Raw genomic sequence first — 17441 nt, 5'->3', positions numbered from 1 at the left:
ACTTCTGGGGTAGCCGTATAAGTGGGAGAATTTCATCTCCCCATTTTCATATCCGTAAAATAATCTATATACTAGTACATAAAAGGCTAATATGCTAAGTGTCCATTCAGGTAATGACATCACGTAGCAAAACCCAGCTTCCTCTCCCTAGCAACTAGCCTCTTTGGAGTTTCTTCAGCCCAGGAACACAACTTGCTTTATAGCCAGGTGCAAACACTTTACACTGTCACCAAATGTCTGTGAAGCATTTTCCCGTACCTCATCTCATTTGATCCTCACAGAAGTCCTGGAGTAGGTAGATAGGAGACGCGGTGGAATCCTATTTTCTTTTCATTAGCCGGAAAACGGATATTTAGAAAGCTTAGAAACTTGACCCAACTGCAAAGAAGTAAGAAATGGTGGACCTTGAAAATGACTTCAGGTTTTCTCACTGCGCAGAATATAGTCACACACTGCTGCAGGTAACATTTTACCCTTTGTTCTCCCTGTGTGATCTACAATAATAATCTGTTCTGTGTTGATATTTACTGCTGTGTTGCTGACAATTACCTGAAAGAGAAGTTGGGGTGCTTCACTGGGCTGGGAAAAGTTTAGCTAAATCAGAAAGCAGGTCCAATTAAGCAAGTTTATTCTATATCTATAAAAGGCTAAGTTGGCTCACGCATGCATGATACATATAAAGCTCTTGCTGGCGCCAATCGCACGCGTGTGTTTCCATCTGTCATTGTTGATTGTGAATTTGGTTGACACTTCTATTATAGAGAAAGGGCGAATAGTGATATTAAAATATTTCTTCTAATTAATTTCCTTTCAATGTGCACGAGTTTGTGCACCGGGCCACTAGTTCCAATATAAGCAATGCCATTAGTTACTTCAATTTGCAATACTGAAGGGCACTCAGTGATTGCTGAGGCCCTGAGTCAAATGAAGAGGGTGAATTCAATTGTTAGTATTTTTTGAAGACTTTGGGGAATTACCTGTACGTGTCTAAATCTTGGCTGGACATTTAAAATTTAAGTGCCTTGAGTTCCTTGGGTCCTCTTTTTATCTTTTCCCCCCGTCCTCTCCTTAGGATTTGTTCTCATAGTTTCCTGGAGATATTTTACGATCTCTTCCCTTAGAACTATCTAAATAATTCATTTATTATAGTTTTTATTCCTGGTTACTAACCAGACTATTTTGCAGAGGAACTGATGTCATACTCACAGCTTCTCCTGGCAATGGTGACTTTTTCCTTCTCACTACAACATAATCCACTATGTAAGGTGGGAAGGTTGATCCACTGTGAACCCTCCTTGGGGCTCTGGTGCCTGAGTTATCAGGAGACACTGATAACATCACAGTATGACTAATAAACACCGTCCTTGGCATGGAGACCAACATGAACATTAGAGTGAACAAAATGCTACTTTTATTCACTTCTTGTACCTCTTTATTGAAGAATTACTTTGTAGGAAATCTTGATTTTATTTCAATACAAGAATACTAGCCCCTTAAGCATTCTCATATTTCTTGCTTACTTCTAAGGTATGAGTTGGAGGTGTCCTTGTAAGAGTGTAGTCAGTATTTGGTAGGCCCTAAAATTCACATGAGTCCAGCAAGGCCCCAATTATCTAAATGAATGAAGAAGGTTCTCTTTGTTTGAGAAGAACTCTTATCAGATATGTGTGTCAGAAACTTGGGAAAGTGTTGTTTCATGCCCCATGCTTGGACAATATTGTGGCATCTGGAAGCAGAAGTGAGGAACTGTAGAAAAATCCATGGGTTAACTGGTCACATGCCACTTTGATACAGTCTTTCTTGGAAACATCTGTTGGCAGGGTTTTCTAATTCAAACCCGATTCCTCTACGAACCTTAGTTTTGTTCAACTTCAAATTGTTTTTCTTTTATGGGAAATGGACAAGCTCGAAATTCTGAGGGGCTGTGGAGGATTTACTGCAGGGAGGGAATAATTATTCATGTTTCTCATAAAGCTAGATGTGAGTACTAGTATTCCTTAAACCTAGAGAAACTTTGGATTACATTAAAAACGATTATTTAGGACAATTTTGAGGATTGACATTGTGGACTTCAGTGGTAACAGTAGAAACTATGATGCTTTCAGTTGTCAGTTTTTATATAGTTAGACTTGATGCATTTGTGATTTAGTAATGCTCTGTTGGTATAGAAGAGAGCCACTATCTGGCTGATGGGTCTCAAAATAGATTTTATGGAAGAGGGACTTTATAATCCCTGTCCATTTACAAGTAAGTCTTCTAACATAAAGATATTTTTGACAAGGCATATGTGCCTGCATTGGAATACCTATGCCATGTGTATATTTATACAAATGTGGCGAGTTTTCTGAACTGTTGAGCTGATGATGCCATGGGGTTTTATAAATAGTGTAAGAGCTGGATTAAAAGGACTTGCGGAGGAGTTTAAATGACAGTTTGGTGCACTGGATTCCCTGACCCTAACTCGCCTTCAGTGGAGCCCTGGCGGCCCTCCCTCCTCACCTGCGCCTGTGCTCTCTCCCGCCGGCCCGCTCTCCCTGCCCCTCACGGTCTGATTTCCTCAGGGCGATACTCCTGAAGGCCACAGCATCTCCCGCCTCTGTGACTCTGACCCTCCCTTTACTTGTGAGGTTCCCCCTAGTTTCTATGGCAACACAGCTGTCTAGTCCTACTTTTTGTCTGTTTTGTCCGTTGCTCTCATATGGTTTCCATCTCTCCTCCTGCTCTTGGTCACGGGCTGCACGCAGTCTGGTCCTTTCCACTTTCCACTTACTAGTACTTTCATTATCCACTCGCAGATCTCCACCTCCGGGCCTGACCTTGCTCCTGACTTTCAGTCTTCATTTCGGTCTTTTTGGTGGACTCTTCAAAAAGCCTTATTCTTAAATGGAATGTGTCCTCCCCTTCTGGCCCCCACCACAGAGGCAACCCCTTCGCGGCTTTTCCACCTCCACCCAAGGTGTCCGTTTCCATTCACAGAGGGCCCACTTCTGTTGTGACTATCGAGTCCCTTCTTCTCCCTGTTGGTTTCACCAAATTGTGTCCATTCTTTATCCACACTCATCTTTTTCCAGTCCTGTGGCTGCCACTCTAGTTAAGTCTGGGCTTTATCTTCCTGAAACCTACTCCTCTGTTCAAGAACCTGACCTCATTAGCTCATCACCCAAGGAGCTCAGAGTCTAATCTGCCCTCCAAACTGCTCTTCCAACCCCTTCTTGCCCATCTTCCCTGTGCAAACCCAGTGAGCCTGGCAGTCTGCTGTCACCTACCTTGGACCTTCCTTCATGCTGTTCCCTTCTCTTGGCTCAATCAAATCCTACTCCTCCTCAGATTTTTCTTTCCTGCATAAAATTGCCTTTATATAATAACAGGGAAGTAATTTTTTTCTCTGAATTCTTTATATTTTTTAAAAACTGTTTTTATTTCAGAGAGGAAGGGAGAGGGGGAGAGAAATAGAAATATCAATGATGAGAATCATTGATTGGCTGCCTCCTGTATGCCCCCTACTGGGGATCAAGCCCATTAGCCGAGCATGTGCCCTGACTAGGAATCGAACTGTGACTTCCTGGAGGTTCATAGGCCGACACTCAACCACTGAACTACACTGGCCAGGCTGAATTCTTTATATTCTTACTGGGTTTTTTCCCTCAGTAAAAACTGTACTGCTTTGCATCATTGATTTTCATGTGCTCTCCCCTCCCTACTGGACTCCACAGCATCTGCTGTGGGACCTGCAGGGATGGTCAGGTTTTCAGCGCCTACGTGCAGGTTGATTTTAATAATCCGTTCATTTCTTATGGCAAGAGAATTAGTGGGAGTTGGTAAAACTAACATAGCCATTGAGGGAAGGAGAACCTAAAAGAGAGACAACAGGTAGTTTTCTGAAGTGATTTGAGAAAGGTCTCCCATAATCGGGAATTTAGTCTAGAATAACAGGGAGTGATCCGAATAAAAGAGTTTGCCTTGGAGGGTGGCATAGGTCGCATCTTGGTGAAGAGCTCGCTCTTCGGTTACTTAATCTTTCTGAGCCCCCAGTCCTGACTTGTAAGAGGCGGGTCATTGTGTCTGCTTCCGAGCTGGGAGCACTATGTGAATTAACGCACCGTGACTGGCTAGCACAGTTCCTCCTCAATGAACGGTACCTTTTTGTTTGCCCACCGTGAAGGCCCCCTCTCACAGAGGCAGGCAGGGCCGCTCTGAGCCGTGGCTTGGGAATCCGCACGTGCAGCTCCGTCACTAGGGCATTGCAGTCGCCCAGAAAGCGCATATTGAGCATCTCCCGCGAAGGGGTTCTGGTGGACCCTAATGCCACAGGGACGGGTAGGGAGGTCTGTCCCAGGGAACTGGTAAGAGGGAAGGAGATGGAGACCAGTTGGAGAAAGGGAAGAAAAGGGAAAACCTTGGGAGAGGTCCTGTCCTGAGGGAGGAGACTTCCTTAAGGTGCTTCTGGGCTGCAAGGAGCGTGTGCCAGGTGGTGCGTGCCTCTGGGGAGTCTGGACGACAGGGGACTGGCCTGCAGGACGTCTGAGCAGTTGGTCAGGGGACCATGCTAGTGAGGGGGCGCCCCTGCGAACCTGTTTAGTCCTCTCTGTCCCATGGCCACAAACCAGGCTGACCCTTCACCCTGACTCTGCTCCAACTTGGGCTCCTACAGGACAGCTTGGCCACCATCCCTGAGCATCTTCTCAGGGTTTGCCTTCCCAATGGAGCAAGAGCGTCGTCTTCTCGTGACCGGGAGGGCTCCTGAGGAATCCACAAGCTAAGGATGCTGGGGAAATATTAAGTGGACGAGAGAAGTTAAACATCACTCTTTTACTGCCACCTCTGCATCCCCAGCATCCTTAGCTAAACTTTTCACGTTTGAGAAGAAGGAACCCTCTCCTCAGGGGGAAGATGATCAGAGGCGTTGCTGCCTTGGGATTGTGGGGAAGGGATTTAGTCAGACTCGAAGGAAGGACCAAGTCTTGCCCAGGTTTGCACGTGGATTCATGTGCTGGACTGAAAACGCCCCCTTCTCTCTTCACAGGGGAAAGTGGAAGTAGAAGCTGGGAAAGAAGGTATGAAGTTTGAAGCCAGTGCTTTTTCATATTACGGCGTCATGGCCCTCACGGCCTCCCCAGGTGAGTTGCCTTCAGTCTCTGAGGACAGAGCCATGTTTGGGGAAATAGCGTCCTCCTACGGTCGCCTTCCTCTCCCTGCCTGCAGCTAGCCTGTTTATTTACTTCCTGACCTTTGTATTGAAGTGTATCGTGTATACAAAAAACTGCACAAATCATAAGTACATGTACTTATGTGAACGTTCACAAACTGAACACGCCGGTGCAAACAGCCCGATCAGAGACCGAACATCCCTGGCCCCACAGGACCCTCCGCCACCACCACACGCCCTTTTGGGGTGAATTTCCTGAGTCTGGCTTCTTTAACCCAGCGCTGCCCGTCACGTTCACCTGTGTTGTCAGAGGCGCCAACGCCATTTCTTCTCGTTGCTGGTAGTGCTCCGTTGTGCGCGTGACCAGCTGCGTTTATTCTTCTCGTTGCTGATGGGCGTTGGGTGGCCGCCTGTTGGGGGCTGCTGTGGTTGTGTGATGGACACTCCTGTGCTGCCTTTTGATGAATGTGTGGGCCTCCCTCCCGGGTCCGTACATCGGAGTGGGATTGTGGGCTCACAGGTATGAGGGTCTCTCCAGCTTTAGTAGTTTTCCGAAGTGTTCGCATCACACCTGTCCTGAGGACGTTCCCGCGGCTGCACCCGCGGTATCGCTGCGTCATCTCAATGGTAACTGCTCTGGAGGTTTTTCAATTTGCATTTTCCTGCGGATGAATGAGGTTGTTAACATATATTTATGGCCTATATCCAGCTCTTATCTGGAGTCAGCCAGCTCTGGGTGGCTGTGCCATGGGCCATTAACTAAGTGCTCTGCACAAGATGCCAGCAAGCGGAGCCTGTCCTAGTGGGAACATGGACACAGGTACCTGGCTCACCTCTGGGATGGGACTTGAATGGTCCCTATCGACATTGCTGTGCGCGTGTGCATGTGTGTGATTGTGTGTGTGTGTGTGTGTGTGTGTGTGTGTGTGTGTAGAATGGGGCAGGCAAGCAAACAGAGGTGCCGTAGTGCCACCTTGTGGCTAAAATTTCAAATGACAGGCTGTCCTAGAAAACTTTTGCAATAGCCCATCCTAAAAACCACTGTTACTTCTGAAAAACATCTCAAAAGGTGGGGGTTACTTCCAGACAAGTCTGTTTTTGTGATGTTGGTCCTCAGCTGTGCCACACGATGTCGCAGACACTGAGATGTTACGGTTAGAAGCCAGGGCAGGTCAATCCTCTCACACCCCCAAGCCTCCCTTGCTCCAGATGCATCTTCTCACTCTCCCTGGGCAGGCGTTTGAGTCACAGGGTCCAGTACCCCATTGTCAATGCTGATGAGCACCCAGAGTGAACGTAGCCCCATCAAACCCACAGCATCAGTTGGTGTCGGCCGTGCGCGAAGGTGATCTGTTTTCACTGCTCGTGAGGACAGGGAGGTTCTTCGCTGGCCGAGAAGACCCGCGGTACAGCCAGGTTCCATCATATTCAGTTGCCAGACTTTGAGAAAGGCCCTTGGCTTCCTCACTATTGAGAGGATACAAGATTACCTCGTGTGACTGTTGAAAGAATCGATGTGGTGATGCTCACACGTGCTCCGTAACCTTTAAAGCACAAGAGGGAACGTTGGTGTGACAGGTGTTGACATTGTGATGGCTTTTTGGCAACCAACCTCAAATCAGCCCACATGAGCAGAATAGATTCACAAAGCAGTTTTGAAAAGAAAGCTGGGAGAGAAAATTGTACATTTTTATTGATACTAAACTGTGGGTTCATGTGAGGCTGAGTCCCATTCAGAAGAGGAATTGAGAGCAGGCCTTCATATAGACAACTGGGGGCTGCCTGCCTCGTTGGAAACGCCAGGAAGGAAGGGGATTTCGTTAATAGCCTCTTATTACAAAGCCCAGTGTTGTACTCGACTTTACCATTCGGATTTGGGATTTTGTATGTTCGAGAGATGCAATTAGTACAGTAATCTCAAGATAATATTTTTATTAATTTTGATTGCCTAGAAAAATCCTACAGTGATCTGTTATCAAGATCTGCCCAGTTATATGTCCAGTTACCTCAGTTTAAAAAACAAACCTGCCCAGGAAATAAGACTCCTGCCCAGCACGCAGTGCTGACGGGACTCCGGTCAGGTGGCTGCAGCTCCCTGTGGGTAGGCAGTGACGAGCACGCCTGTCCTGCCTTCCCCAGGAAGTCTGTGCACGTTGCTCTTTATTTGCTGGCCTCTAATACTTGGACACTTCAGAGTATTCCAGAGCAATTCAAAGCATCAAGTCAGAATTACAGTCAGACTAACGAAGGGTGTAAGTGAATTGAATAGGGAGTTGTAGGCTGTCCTGGGAGTGAGCATGGGGTGCTGGCATGGTGGCTCGGGCCCTGCTCTTGAGGCTCCTGGCTGTGGCTAGCTGTGACTTAAGTCGTTAGAAGAGCACGTTCTGAGCTATACCCCATTGGGTGTTCATATGGCTTAGAGATTTCTAGGTGAGAAAGAAGCATGGCGACCAGGATTTCGGCCTCCTCCGGCCCCTCTTCCTGGAAAGCGGTGTGTCCTGTTTCTGTGTCTGTGACGTCACACAGGCCTTTTCAGTTCTGGAACCACTGGCTCATGTTGGTAGGACTGGTACCCACTCCTGTCCCCTGATTACAGAGGTCTCCTTTCTTGCCTTTCGATATGGTCTCACCCTGTTTTTCTCCATTTTTCAGTTCCTTTGTCCCTGTCTCGTACCTTTGTTGTCAGCAGGACAGAGTTGTTAGCAGCAGGTTCTCCAGGTAATTCTGCATGTTTCCTTTTCATAATTCTTCTGATTGCCTCCCTGCCCCCGCGCCCCCACCCCCCAAAGCCACCTTCGGTTTTTCTGTAAGCTCTAGCTCTCCATGTTTCTGTGCCTTCATATGAGCTCCCCAGGAACATAGACGCCCACTACAGGTGCAGAAAGGGCTTGGATGCTGGCAGGGGATTGGGAACATGAATGGTAGGAAACACGGGAAGGAAAGGTGATCTGTCCGCCCACACTGCCCACCTGGGGTTTGCAGAGCAGCCACGGCGGCCGCTTTGGTTCTTTCTCTGACCTCAGCAAAGGCATGTGTGTGGAGGCAGAAGCCCCAAGGAACACAAAACCCGAGGACGCTTCCACAGAACACACAGCCCAGCACCTGAGGGACTGACTGTTCGTGGTAAATCCCAGCATTCCTGTCTCCCTCCTCCCAGCGTCCACGCGAGCGGGTTCCTGCAGCCTGTCCTCCGTTGGGCAGGCGGCCCTGCTCCTGTCCCCCCCTTTGTTTTGAAGTTAGTGCCGTGCACATTCCTAACCAGCTGCTGGCGATTGCCCTGCAGGAGGGTCGGCTGTGCCTGGCTCACATGTCCAGCTGCTAAAAACGAAGGCAAAGCCTTAATCTTTCTTTAATTAAAATTGCTGGGCTTCCCTATTCGATAGTCCAACTTTTCTGTATTTATTTTGTTCCATACAGCTTAGATTTTAAAAATCTGACTGATGAAATTTGTGTTTCATAAGCCAATTTCAGCAAAACTCTAAAATGCTGATATTTGATAAAGGAGGCAATGCTTGTCTTAGAAACTAATGTTCCCCCAGATCTTTGCTTTGAAAAGTTTGGGGTGTTTGGGGGTAAGATATAATTCATAAGGCTTTTTAAATATGTATATTGATTTCAGAGAGAGGGAGAGAGAGAAACATCAATGAGAGAATAATTGATCGGCTGCCTCCTGCATGCCTCCTACTGAGGATGGAGCCCACAACCCTGGAATGTGCCCTGACTGGGAGTCGAACTGTGACCTCCTGGTTCATGAGTCGATGCTCAACCACCAAGCCACACTGGCTGTGCTCATAAGGCTGTTTGAATGAAACCACTTAGCAGACTATACATACGTGTGGATGTGCACATACATGTATACACATTAGTATGTATGTATGCATGATTTTTTTCCTCCCCATTTTATTTGCTGGCATCTGCCACCTATTTAAAATGTCACAGAAGCTGGAGTGGAGAGACTTTTGGATGAAGCTCATGGAAATGTCTTTTACTTTTTTACATTTCCCATAAAACTTAAGAGATTTCTCAGCTGTGCCCACTCCATCTGAGCCAGTAGCAGAAAACTGCATTTGCAGGCCCAGGACTCAGGGATGCTGGCAGGACCATAGTATGACTCCTAAGAAATGGGTGGATTAAACCAGTGATTTCCAGCCTCTTCCACGGGTGCCTGGGGTTCCCAGGGAAGAGGCTGGGAACGCCTCTTTATTGTATCTTTCTAGCTTACTAGCAAAGAGAGAGGATGCCTAGGTAGGATGAATTTTAAAAGGCAAGACAAAAGCAGAAACAATTCTGAGAAGACATAAAGAGGAATTAAAGTTGAAAGTTGTTTTCATAATTGCCTAAAATCTTGGCACATAAATTCGGCAACAAAACATGACCTAAACAGAAGGGAGGCCATATAGAGTCTGTAGTCTCCTTCCAGTGAACAAACATACATGTCATTGCATGTGGAGGGAAGGCTGGCCCTGCTTCTCCAGACTGTGGCTGTGAGGCCAGGCACGGGTGGAGGGGAAGCTGCCTACGAGTCTAGATGCTGGAAGACCAGAGAAAAGGCTCTGTGATCCTCCTCAGGACAAAATAACAGGCGACTCGGAGGTTCTGCACCAGGCCTCTGATATCTGCCTGCCAACACACAGGGTCTGGTCAGTAAGCCAAGTGCCCTTTAAATGTTTCATTTTCATAACCTTTAAATTGTCTCACACAGAAGGAAACACCATTTTGAAGGTATCTGTAGAAATGGTGATGTGATTTTGGACTAAAACTCAGGGATACAGTGGGATCTCTTGTTTCAAAGAGCTGGGGGTCTGTCAGCTGGTGAAGTTACCGCCAGTAGGAAAGGCTTGGTGGTGGGGGCAGGCGTGGTGGAGAGCGGGGAGCTAACAGGAAAGAACACAACCATGTTGCCCAGGCTCATCTGTCGGGTGCTTAATCGGAGTCAGATGCTATGCTGAGCACTCCATCCACGATCTCATTTGCATCTCCATCAGGCCACGTGAGGTGGCACTGTTATCGTCTGCCTTTCACAGGTAAGGAATCGGAGGCTTTGCAACGCTGGGACATCTGATCAAAGCTCCGTTCTGCTAAACAGAAAACACCTGATAAATTTTTAATTTGCCTTTTTCTCTTAGAAGATAAGTGGAAGCAACAAGAAGAACTGCTACTATGAGTTTAACTTTTACCTAAAAGTGGACAATTGGTTCATGACATGGAAATTGTGGGGAAAGCGGTGACATGAAAATTTTAGCAGAAAGTGAACTCTTCATTTGACGTTCCTCGAGTAGCTACCGTGTTTTGTTCTGGGTGTCATTATAGGAAGGACATTCATGAATGAAATCTCAGATGGTGGTCAGGATGGGATGACAGGTGGTAAAACGTGAGCTGAAGTACTTAACGTGGGGAAGAGATTTAAGGAGAACATACTGTCTTTGAGCTTTTAAGGGCTATTTCAAGTAGCAGGGGCACAAAAGCTCCATAAAGTGAAGGGGGGCGGCTGTCATCTGAAGTTGGGGAGGCAGATTTTGATGGGTGCGGTGGTAGATCTTCCCATAGCTGAGGGGTGGGACCAGCTGAGGGCCAGCTCTGTGGGAGCATCTGTCAGGACACATTGCAAAGAGGAGCTAACCTTCAGGTGGGAGAACTGGTCCCCTCCAGCCCTAGGACATGGTGCACCTCAGGACCTGTCATGTGTGGGCACCGGTTCATATTTGTGGAATAGGTTGGAAGAGCAAACATGAAAGAAGCCTGGCAAGGGGGCAGGTCTTGTTTTAAATGAAATGTATGTTAAAAGCAGTGGGAAACCTGCATTTAAGAGCAACATCACTCAGACTTACTGTACTGTCTGTCTCACTGGCGAATCACACAGGCCCCAAGGTAACTTAAACCTCTTAGGGGTTTGGTGCCTCCTGGTGTTGACACCTCGGGCTGCCTGCTGGGGTTTTATTGGGGTCCGAGACAAAGGTAATGGGTTTGGCTGGGAGGTAGGGTATGATCCCTTTAGAACACACACTGATTCATGAACATCCTCAAGAGCTCTTTGCTTGTGCTTCTGGCTTGGGCCGTGCCTCCCCTGGGCTGTGCGTTTCGCCGCCGGCGCCGTGCTCCTGATGGTGTGCACCGCGGGGCCTGTCTGGCAGAGACTGGGGAGGACTGTGTCCCGCACTCGGACAGGCTGCGCAGCTGATCCCAGTGGAACCCGTCGCGGAGGGAAGCAGCGAGCTCCTGTGGGAGGCCTGTGGGGTGAGCTGTGTGGCTGAGGCGTCAGGCAGAAGTGGATTAAGCTTGTCTACTAATGACTACTTGTTTATTGTCTGGAAAACACAAGGCTGCCTTTATTGTTCATATCTACCTCACTTAAACAGTGGTTGGATGTGTGTGTTTTCTCCATTTCCAGGTGAAAACAAGTCCCCTCCTCGCCCGTGTGGCTTGAATCACTCAGACTCTCTCAGTCGAAGTGACCGGATTGATGCAATCACACCTTCACTGGGGAGCAGCAATAATCAGCTCAACTCTTCATTCCTTCAAGTCTACATCCCCGACTACTCAGTGCGCGCCCTTTCTGATCTCCAGTTTGTTAAGGTAAGAGCAGAGCGCGCTGGGCTGGACCTGGAAGTTCGAGGTCAAATCCACAGCCAGCCGTTTGGCCTCCCAGCCCCTCCACTGAGTCCCTGTCACTCTGTGGTGCCCTGCCTCCAGCCACTGTGTCCAGGACTCAGGTGGGGAAACATGTATGTCCTTGGCGCGCTCTGTCCAATGAGCTGCCAAATCAGATGTGGCCGTGTGAGGGGAGGAGAGCTGCAGCTCTAAGAAACAGAACAACCTTTCACAGGTCTTCATGGGCTCGGACTCCAGAGACTTGCTTGGTCCTGAAAGGGCAGAGGTCAGAGACTCGGAAGACTGGCCAGGAAGGAGTGGGAAGAGCCCTCCACTGACCTTCTGCCCTGGGACAGGCTCCTTTCCTTAGTCCGAACTAAAGACGCCTCTCGGAGAACAAGCCAGCTTTAGCTGATGGAAGCCTAGCTCCATTTTCTAATCTCTGGGAAACTTTGAAATAAAATTTGGAAATGGCTTAAATCAGTAAAAACTGACTTGCTTACCAGAGTCAACTTGAACTTTAAAAAGTGGCTCCGCTTGGCTCCTGGGAGCACGCCTGCGCCTTCCCTCCTTCCCTTCCCCAGGAACCTCGCCGTCCCCTTCCTCTCTCCTAAGCTCCAAGGGCCCTCTTTTGCCTCTGTAATGAGCCCATTCCTTCTACAGCTCACCTCCTCACTTCTACCACCTCTGTGACTTTCTAAATAAATTTTCTCATTAAAAATTGGCTCAGTTTGTATTCAAGGATGACTTTCTAGAGAAACAACTAAGGGCCTTTTGGGGGACTTGATGTGTAATACGATGTTCAGACAAGAGAACCTAAAACTAAGCATTATCTTGGTTTGTTTTCTGTACCATCTTCTGGCCCCAGATCTCAAGACAGCAATACCAAAATGCCTTGATGGCATCCCGGATGGACAAAACTCCTCAGTCTTCAGACAGTGAAAACACTAAAATTGAATTGACTCTTACGGAGCTGCACGACGGGTTGCCAGACGAGACGGCCAACCTGCTCAATGAACAGAACTGTGTGACGCACACCAAGGCCAATCACAGCCTACACAACGAAGGCGCCATCTAGGGCGCCCCCAGGCCCCCTCCCCCCAAATCCGGGCCAGGCCACGTGCCTCGCCTGTCTGACAGTGAATCCCGTTAGTGTGAGCTTGTGTGCCATGCTGCGTCCTGCAACATCCTGAGACCAAAGACTTTGTCCCCTTCCTGGAAGCAGCAGAGGAGGTCGGTGAGGGCAGGAGTGGAATCGAGGGCTGGGGTTTGACGTTTGAGATTTTGGAAATGAATTTCCACCCAAATAGAATCATGTTTATTTTTTCAGCTGTACCTTTTGTTATTCACTCTCCTCCTCCTTTGATTTGCATGAAGTTGAAAATTGTTGGGATTTATTTTTTTCAAGAGATCATGCTTTTAGAGTGTCTTTTGCAGAGTTTTAAGTTGTCCTGCCTGAACTCTGCTTTGACCCCATGATGTGACCCCAATAGGATGGACTTGCCCCTCAGTGGCCTTCCGTGGCCTACCCTTCCTCTGCGCCCCAGTGGGTGTCGCTGTCGAACTCGAAGGACAAATGAAGAAAACCGTGTTGCCGCAGACCTGCCAAGTCTGGGACGTTGCAGGGTGGAGCTTGTACAGGGACCTGCAGCCGCCTCTCTGAGCTCAGTGTTGTTCTAAGTTAATGTTTAACTGTGTCCCTTTCCCTCAGAAAGGTTTAACATGTGCTTGGAATGTGATTTTGCTCCCACTCGTAAGGAATTTTTATCACCAAAATGAATGTTAATGAATTTTAAACCCATGGTTTATCATTGGCAAGAGGCAAGGTGACTTCATCCCGGCGTTCCCACAGCCTGGCATCTCGGGCGGCCAGGCCGCCTCCCGGCCCAGCTTAGAGCCCGGCACCCGCCTCCCCGTCCGCTCTTGTTGGCCCGAGATGCTGCTACACGGATGCCAAACGGACACCTTCCACGGGGCTGCTGAGTAGACACGGGTGTGGCGTGCAGGCTCCTGCCCACCCGCTGCGTGTAATTGCTAGGAGGGAGTGGGACCTTCCGGCTGTGCTCTGTGCTCCACACCCAGAAGGCGTTTCTGAGCCCGTATGTTTAAAGGAGGCACTTCAGGGATGGCCAGCCCCTGCCCCTTTCCAGGGAGCCGACTGTCCCTCTCCCGTGTCCCTGGGCCCGCGGGGCCGGTCGTGGCTGTGTCCCTGCCCGAGGACCGTGCCTCCCGCCTCAGGTGTGGCCCACGCAGAGGCTGCCTGGACAGCCAGGGCCAGTTTGGCCCCGAACAGGGATTCAGAAACCAAATGTGTGCGTGGCCATTTCATGTGTCTGTCTGATTTTAATACCAAATCCATCGCGTGCAGTGAAATCAATGTCAGGAGGTGTTAGTTGAGTGACTCAGTTCTTAACTGTCTTATCTGTGTTTTAAGTGTTAGCCCGAGGGGTCTGCATTTTGTTGGCAACATTCATGCACTGAAGTGAATTCCTGCTGACTGGCTTTCTTATAGAAGTGTCTGTCCACGCTGCCTCCAGCCTCTAGCCACGAAGAGAGCATTGTCTCCATGGCCCCGTTTTCTCCTCCCTCCTCAAGGTAGGGCTGCCCCAGTGGCTCCGTGGGAGGGAGCTGCGCTGGGAGACTAACCAGCAACGTGCCGGCTTGCCTTCGGGCCATCAGTGCGGTGTCTCCGGTGCCATAGGCACACTTGGCGAGTATTTCCTCTGGTTTCAGTCTTGGAGTGTCTTCCTCATTCAGTGCCAAGCCATAGTGAGGGACGCGCTGGCCTCACCTTGTGGTAGAGGGTCTTGGGGGCACCCCCTGAAGGGGCTGTGTGGCCTGCTGCTGGCCCCAACCTGCCACCATGGGATGGAGCCCTGCACCGTGTGTGTGTGTGTGTGTGTGTGTGTGTGTGTGTGTGTCTTTGATCTGAGTTTAAATCTTAAGATGCATCTAGCTGAGCACAGCCCCAGTGTGATGGGAACTGGGACTATGTGTAGGGTGTGCAGACATGAGTGTTCCCTGAAGTGGGACTGGGCCTTGCTGGGGCAGAAGGCTTCTCCCCGACAGCCATGCCACTCTTGGCCCGGTCAGCACTGGCCTTCCCTATGGTCTGGGGAGCCCAGCCGAGGCTCCTCTGGCCTTGAGGATCCTGGTGCGTCAGTCTCTCCTGGCCGACCTGCTTCTCCAGAGTCCGTCTCGGGGCGCCTTGCTACAACTGGAAGGAGCTCTGCAGCCAGTTACCGTGTGGGGTCTTTTCAGAGACACCCCCCCGCCCCCCGTTCCTTTTACAAATCCTAAAGCTCAGTGAGAGTCCAGGTCGAGGGAAAGGATCGATTCCAGCTGCTGCCTCCTTGACTTCAGAGAGAAACGGAACTTTTTAATCTCTTACCTGTTCAGCATGTGGCTCTCTGTCCGCTCTGTAAAGGAGCTGGCAGGGGTGGCTTTGCACAGGGGCTCCCAGAGGACAGAAGTTTAACCTCCAAGTTTGTATGTTTCTTATAAACCACTCTTTACCTTTGACTGTTCACACTGTTTTATAACAATAGAGAATAAAAAGTAATTCTTGTCTGGCCCCGAGAGGCATGAAGGTTAACATCTGGCTATACATCTGCTTTGGGGAATGCTCAAGACCCTTCAGATCACAATGTGAGCCACCAGATTTCTTTTCCAGGCCCCTCCCCCTGGGAACTGACTTCAGGCTGTGGAAGGAGATACGCTCGCTCACTGTTCCTCGGGCGGCAGGAGAATGATTCTGGCTTAGAAGGTCTGTACAATTCCTGTCTGTACAGTAAACTGGAGTCGGGCAGAGAAAGACAGTTCAGATCTCGATGTGCAGTGGCCAGTCCTTAGCACCAGGTGGCTCGTCCTCTCCTGGGGCTGCTGGCTTTGTAAGCGTGGAGGGGAGGGCTGTGTGGCAGATGCAGGTCCTGGGGTCCTGACTTCTGTTGAAGCCCTTGTCGGACCCAGGGCCTCCCCCTCCATGGCCTCTGTGGCCCCTGCTGTGGAACCTCTTCCTTCACGGCCTCCCTGGTAAAGGTTCAAATGGAACTGGATTGAGGATCCAAATGTTCCCAGGACTGTTGGCTTTCTTTTTATAAATGAAAGTGGCTTTTTACCTACAGCCTTAGAGGTTCTCGCCCTTTATTTCCCTGTTTTATATAATCAGGAAAGTCCAAAATCATGTACTTAAATTCTTAGAAAAACAAATCCTTAAGATTTGTTCCTGGATATTGGGTGCTAATCAACTAGTGTACGCCTCGATTCTTGCAGAGTTTGAATTTGAAGGGGCACCCCATTCAGCCCCGTTCCTCCCTCCCTCACCTCACTTCCCAAAGGTAGCTCAGTGCCCATGCTGGGCTTCCCCAGGTGGGAGGGAGCAGGGCATCTTACTGTTTTCTACTGTTATTTCAAGGAACTTGTGTACAAATGTTGAATGCAGAACTCCACACCATCAGTATGAAACATTTACTGCGAACATAGTTACCTGAGCTATACCAGGGCCATATGACTAAAGAACCAGCTTTTTCAAGTCTAGGAAAATAGATAAAAGTAGAAATGCATTTTCCACAGACAGTGAAGCAACAGGTATTTAGGCCAAGCAGGGACCATGAACTTCTGCCCTCGAATTCTCATGTTGAGAAGCAGACCTAAGTAGGCCATGGCTGATTGAGCCTGTGTCCTGGCTGGTCAGAAACAAAAACAAACAAAAAAACCCAACCCTGTCATCTTCTGAAAGCCAGCCAGGGATCTGTGACTATCTTCCCTATTTCTGGGCCAGGAGACCAAGATGCCTCCAGTGTTCCCAGGGGTGACCCCAGGCAGAGGCCTGACCTAGGCTGGCACAGGGAGGTGTTCACCTTGTTCCCTGGCATTTCAAGCAAGAGGCCACCAGGGAGGGTTGGCTTGGTGCCATCACATGACCCAAGCTCCCTGTTGGCAGGGGCCAAGGGGACGGCTCCCCTGGCTTCTCTCGCAGGGGCGAGGACCCCAAGGCGGAGCGGCAGTGCAGGCGTGAGGCTTCCTCGGTGCTCTTTCCTGTGGAGGACACAGGCTCTTGTCTGGGGTCAGGTTTCGTTCCATTCTGTTCTGGGTGGGTTGTAGGTTAGCCCAGAATTAGGAGGGACTTGGTTCAGTATGAAAGTGATGTGGGGATTCAGAAACCTTTCTGGTGTAAATGTATCGTGGGCAACCTGCTCCGTTCTTGTAACTCAGGGCCACTTGCTGATCTTCATCTTCTCATCTCTCTGTTGTATTCACGTGGGCTGATAGGAGAGGTTCGCTGTCTCCGTTTGGGGTGTTGGTGGCACCCGGCTTGCTGGTTACCATCCCTGAAGGCTGACGGGGGCCTTCATTCCTGCTGCAGCCAATGCTTTCTTGCTGGTTTTCGTCTGTCCTGTCTGGTCAGCCCTGAGGGCAGCAGGGAGGAGATGGAGTTCATGGCAACTGCAGAGCTTGGAGCAGCTCTTCTCCCACAATCCTGGGCTGGGACCTTCTTTGCTTCTTAGATCTTTGTGGGCGGCTCAGCTCCAGTAAGCTTTCTCTCGGGATGTGCTAGCCACTGACATCATCTCGCTAGAATTGTCTTAAATATCTTTTGATAGGAAATACCAGGCTGTTGTTGATGCAACATGAAAATGAAGGTTCTAGTGGCACGAGAGTAAAGTTCTAGGCATTTGTATGCCAAGGTGCCTGTGTACACAGAGCC

The 17441-nt window shown here is 49.3% G+C and overlaps 1 protein-coding gene across 3 annotated transcripts in view; it reads left to right on the top strand.

Annotated features, from left to right (window-relative positions):
- Positions 1-13069, top strand: part of CNNM2 (cyclin and CBS domain divalent metal cation transport mediator 2) — a 95431-nt gene extending 82362 nt beyond the window's left edge. The window contains exons 5-8 of one of the 3 annotated variants that reach the window (XM_070432363.1): positions 5024-5117; positions 7799-7864; positions 11535-11719; positions 12603-13069. In XM_070432363.1, the coding sequence (XP_070288464.1) occupies positions 5024-5117; positions 7799-7864; positions 11535-11719; positions 12603-12812 (555 nt within the window). In that variant the 3' untranslated portion in view covers positions 12813-13069. Of the gene's footprint in view, positions 1-5023; positions 5118-7798; positions 7865-11534; positions 11720-11969; positions 12541-12602 lie in introns of those variants that run through there. The other 2 variants (XM_070432365.1, XM_070432364.1) reach the window with 2 other exon arrangements.
- The last annotated feature ends 4372 nt before the right edge of the window (positions 13070-17441 follow it).

This window comes from Myotis yumanensis, unplaced genomic scaffold (assembly GCF_028538775.1).
Source record: "Myotis yumanensis isolate MYYU_CA2020_CCGP unplaced genomic scaffold, mMyoYum1.0.hap1 SCAF_13, whole genome shotgun sequence".
NCBI lineage: Eukaryota > Metazoa > Chordata > Mammalia > Chiroptera > Vespertilionidae > Myotis > Myotis yumanensis.
Note: the sequence above shows the minus strand (reverse complement) of the source record. Positions and strands in the feature narration are given on the sequence as shown.